This window comes from Octopus bimaculoides, chromosome 16 (genome assembly GCF_001194135.2).
Source record: "Octopus bimaculoides isolate UCB-OBI-ISO-001 chromosome 16, ASM119413v2, whole genome shotgun sequence".
Classification (NCBI taxonomy): Eukaryota; Metazoa; Mollusca; class Cephalopoda; order Octopoda; family Octopodidae; genus Octopus; species Octopus bimaculoides.
Genome location: NC_068996.1, coordinates 46,878,868 through 46,883,299, shown reverse-complemented (window position 1 = coordinate 46,883,299; position 4,432 = coordinate 46,878,868). Strand labels below are relative to the sequence as shown.

General features: G+C 39.2%; 1 protein-coding gene across 1 annotated transcript in view; it reads right to left on the bottom strand.

Annotated features, from left to right (window-relative positions):
- The window catches only part of LOC106873611 (protein ABHD11), a 227,381-nt gene extending 224,701 nt beyond the window's left edge, over positions 1-2,680 (bottom strand). The window contains exon 1 of the mRNA XM_052973734.1: positions 2,522-2,680. Within this exon, the coding sequence (XP_052829694.1) occupies positions 2,522-2,619 (98 nt within the window). The 5' untranslated portion in view covers positions 2,620-2,680. The remainder of the gene's footprint in view (positions 1-2,521) is intronic.
- Between the last annotated feature and the right edge of the window lie 1,752 nt (positions 2,681-4,432).

Below are 4,432 nucleotides of genomic sequence, written 5' to 3'. Positions count from 1 at the left end.
TATATGTTTGTGTATCTGTGTTTGTCTCCCCAACATCACTTGACAACTGTTGCTGGTGTGTTTATGTCCCCATAACTTAGCGGTCCAGCAAAAGAACTGATAGAATAAGTACTAGGCTTACAAAGAAGAAGTTCTTGGGTCAATTTGTTCGACTAAATGTGGTGCTTCAGCATGGCCACAGTCAAATGACTGAAACAAATAAAATTAAAAAATAACATACATACATGCATACATACATACATACATACATATCATCATCATATAACGTCCATTGTCCTTGCTGGCATGTGTTGGATGGTGTGCTCAGAGCTGGCAATCTAGGGGTCTGCACCAGTCTGATTTGGCATGGTTTCTAAGGCAGGATACCCTCCAAATGCCAACCACCTTACAAAGTGTGTTGGATATATGCCATCTACCTGAAGGGATTTGTGATTTGTCTGCCTTCCTACTTATTAAGACTATGGTTTTTGCTAGATTGACTCGAAGGCCCTTCGATTCTAGACCTTGCTTCCACACCTGAAACTTCTCCTCTAGCTCTGATAGTGACTCAGCTATTAGAGCAAGGTCATCAGCATAGAGGAGCTCCCAGGGGCATCCTGTCTTGAATTCCTCTGTTATTGCTTGGAGGATTACGATGAATAAGAAGGAGCTGAGTTCTGATCCTTGGTGGACCCCTACTCCTACCCGGAATTCTTGACTGTATTCGTTGCCAACGATTAAGGTTAGAAACCTAGATCTAGGTTAGAAACCAGTTCTTTTTCTATTGGCCTATGCATGCATACATACATACATAGCAGCTGTCCTAAAATGTCATCACGGTACTACCTCCTTATGCGGCACAATGTTGTCGCTAAAACAATTTACAATGCCATCCGCAAGAAAGACTGTTCTGAAATAAACTTAGAAAATCCCTGTGTTATGGAATACATTCTCACACATCAACTCAAGGAATACTGGGGGAGTATTCCCATCAAAACTTCTGTCAAATGTAAACATTACAGGCCAGATATTGTTGTTTGGGACAGAGGGGCAAAGGTATGTACCATCATAGATGTCGCTACCTGCAGATATAAATATCTCTTTGAAAATCAAAGAAAAAGAAGATATCTATCGACAACTGCATTGACATACATACATACATACATACACACATACATACATACATACAATACATACAGACAGACAGACAGACAGAAATACACACACACACACACACAACAGACTTATAAATTCTTATTTAGTATTTTATTTAAAATTGGGTGACAAGATTTATGTAGTAAGAAGCTTGCTTCCTAACCACACGGTTCCGAGTATAGTCCCACTGTGCGGCACTTTGGACAAGTATCTTCTACTATGGCCTCGGACTGACCAAAACCTTCTGAGTGGATTTGGTAGGCGAAAACTGAAAGAAGCCTGTCGTATGTGTGTGCGCTTGTGTGTGTGTGTTTCTACATGTGTATATCTTTGTGTCTGTCTGTCCACTTCAGTTTGACAACCAGTGCTGAGGTGTTTACGTCCCTTTAACTTAGCGGTTCTGATGATCGATAGAATAAGTAATAGGCTTTTAAAAAAAAAAGCAAGTACTGGAGTTAATTCATTCGATTAAAAATAAATTTTCCAAGGCGGTGCCCCAGCATGGCCGCATTCTAATGACTGAAACAAGTAAAGGACAAAAGATATGAGCTCCACGATTTCTGTCAGATTATATGAAGGTTCCTTCTGTGACAAAGTAAGTTGAGAACCACCGAGGTAGGGTATGATTTGAACAAAAAGGGCTTGGCTGCTGTTTCTAGCAGACTGAGTGACCACATAAAAAGCCCTACCGTGTTGGCTTGTTTACTGAGTTACTGTTCTTGGTGTGACATTGAGCCATGTGCCGTTGCAATTGATCGGCTTCGATTTCTGATTATAATTATTTCTCTTACATTTTTTCTCCTTTGCAGAATGACATAAATACCACAGAATCCCGTCCTATTCCTATCCTTTAACCGATTCCTTAACAACGGGAATACTTGCAACAACATTTCTTAAATTTCGTTTCATATATCTAAGTAGAAAATAATATATCCCCCCCCCACCTCGCTATTCCACACCGACAAAGTTCCTTCCATACGATCTTTAATAATTTCGAGAAGGGCATGAACACCATCGATCTCACTTCTATTTAATTCAACAAACAAGAGAAAGAACGTAAGAAACGAAATTCAAGAAATGTAGTTGCAAATATTTCCGTTGTTACCGAACCGGTAATGTAACGTGGTTCATTTTTAAAATAAATAACATTATTATAATTATTAGTCTTCGTGTTCTGAGTTCAAATTCCGCCGAGGTCGCTTTGCCTTTCATCCTTTCGGGGTCGATAACAATAAAGTACCAGTGAAGTACTGAGGACCGATGTAATTAATTTCCACCCTAACCTTAAAACAGTTAGCCTTGTATCAAAATTTGAAAGAATTATTATTATTTTAAAATTAAATATTTATGGTATTAGTCGCTAAAATTAATTTGATATTTCACTGACCTTATATTTAATTTTTGGTATATTTTACACCTGGAAAGTCCATAAACATAACGAACTTCTCTAAGAAGTCCGGTAAAATTCAGTGCCGAAAGCATCATTTAATTGAGTTTGTTGTGTTAACACTGTAGAGGGAGATAACTCTGACGGTTATGTTGTGAATATTTAACCTTCAACAGTTAAAGCTCTAGTTTCGTTTTCATTCATTCATTGAGATGAGCTAGACATTAAAAGACCTGACTTTCTACTTGCTAGGAGAGAAGACGCAAAATATAAGCAGTGATATACAGGTTTACTTCAACGTATGTCGCTAATTGGTTCCTGGACATGCGACAACTCGAAAAACATGTAACACGAAAATATATGTTAAAAACTATATATATTAGCTTATATCTGTTTTAATAAATGGTTTGTTCGTATTTTCTCAAGTACTTTTGATATTCTACTTTAGTGTTGGCTATTTTGGTGTTTTCCTTTTTATTTTTTTATTCTTTTAAACGTGTTTGTTGTGACCCGTGTAAAGTCTGTTAAATCGACTTTTGTTGTTTCATTAATTTCTTTTTAATAAAAATAACACGAAAATCACCTAACTCAAGACGACCGACGTTGACTTATGCATACCTAAACACACACACATATTAAAGTTAGATAAGGTCGGTTTATGGAATTACCTTAAGTTTCACGTCCATAAAGGGTTTAGCTTTATGGCGTGTCATCAGATCCCGAAGGCCTCTTTAGCGAGTAGCCTCTGTGGAATATGGAGGAGGAAGGACCCCGTTACTTTCCTCCTCTATTTTTTAGAAAGGCCTTAAGCCAACGGGTTTTGGGATCTGCTGATACGCCAGAAAGCTAAGCCCTTTATGGACGTGAAACCTAAGGTAACTCCATAAACCGGCTTTATCTAACTTTAATATGTACTGTTCTATAACTTAGAGTGTGCTTCTTTTTTCGGATTTGTTTACAGACGATATATATATATAAGAATTAATCAATTAACACACACACACATACATACATTTGGAAGGTCTCAGAAGAGCTAGCATGCAGTTTGGGGATTGAAAGCTATACCGATTACATAACTGGACACCACTGCATCACACTGAAAATGTACAGAAAGCAGATTCCATCACATGCTAGTGGGAGGAACTAGAAGTAATTGATAGCTTCCATTACCTAGGTAACCAAGTCTGTAGTGGGGGGTGAATGTTCTGAGAGCGCAGCTGGTAGAATAAGAATAGCCTGGGCAAAGTTCAGAGGGAGCTTACCTCTGCTGGTGACAAAGGGCCTCTTGCTCAGAGTGAAAGATAGACTGTATGACACGTGTGCAAACAACCATGCTACATGGCAATGAAACATGGGCTGTGACTGCTGAGGACATGCATAAGCTTGCAAGGAATGAAGCCAGTATGCTCCGATGGATGTGTAATATCAGTGTGCATACTAGACAGAGTATTAGTACCTTGAGAGAAAAGTTGAACTTATGAAGCATCAGTTGTGGTGTGCAAGAGAGACGATTGCGCTGGCATGGTCATGTGGCGAGAATGGATGAGGACAGCTGTGTGAAAAAGTGTCACACCCTAGCAGTTGAGGGAACCTGTGGAAGAGGTAGACCCAGGAAGACCTGGGATGAGGTGGTGAAGCACGACCTTCAGACATTGGGCCTTACCGAGGCAATGACTTCTGACCGGAACCTTTGGAGATATGCTGTGCTTGAGAAGACCCAACAAGCCAAGTGAGACTGTAGCTGTGGCCTATGCCAGTGCAGCATTACTGGCCCATTTAATATATCTATTTTAATGTGGCATATGGAATGATATCCTTTCATCTACTATGTTTATAGCAATTTAATGCCATCATCGTCATCATCACTTAATGTCCATTTTCCATGCTGGTATGGGTTGGACAGTTTGACTG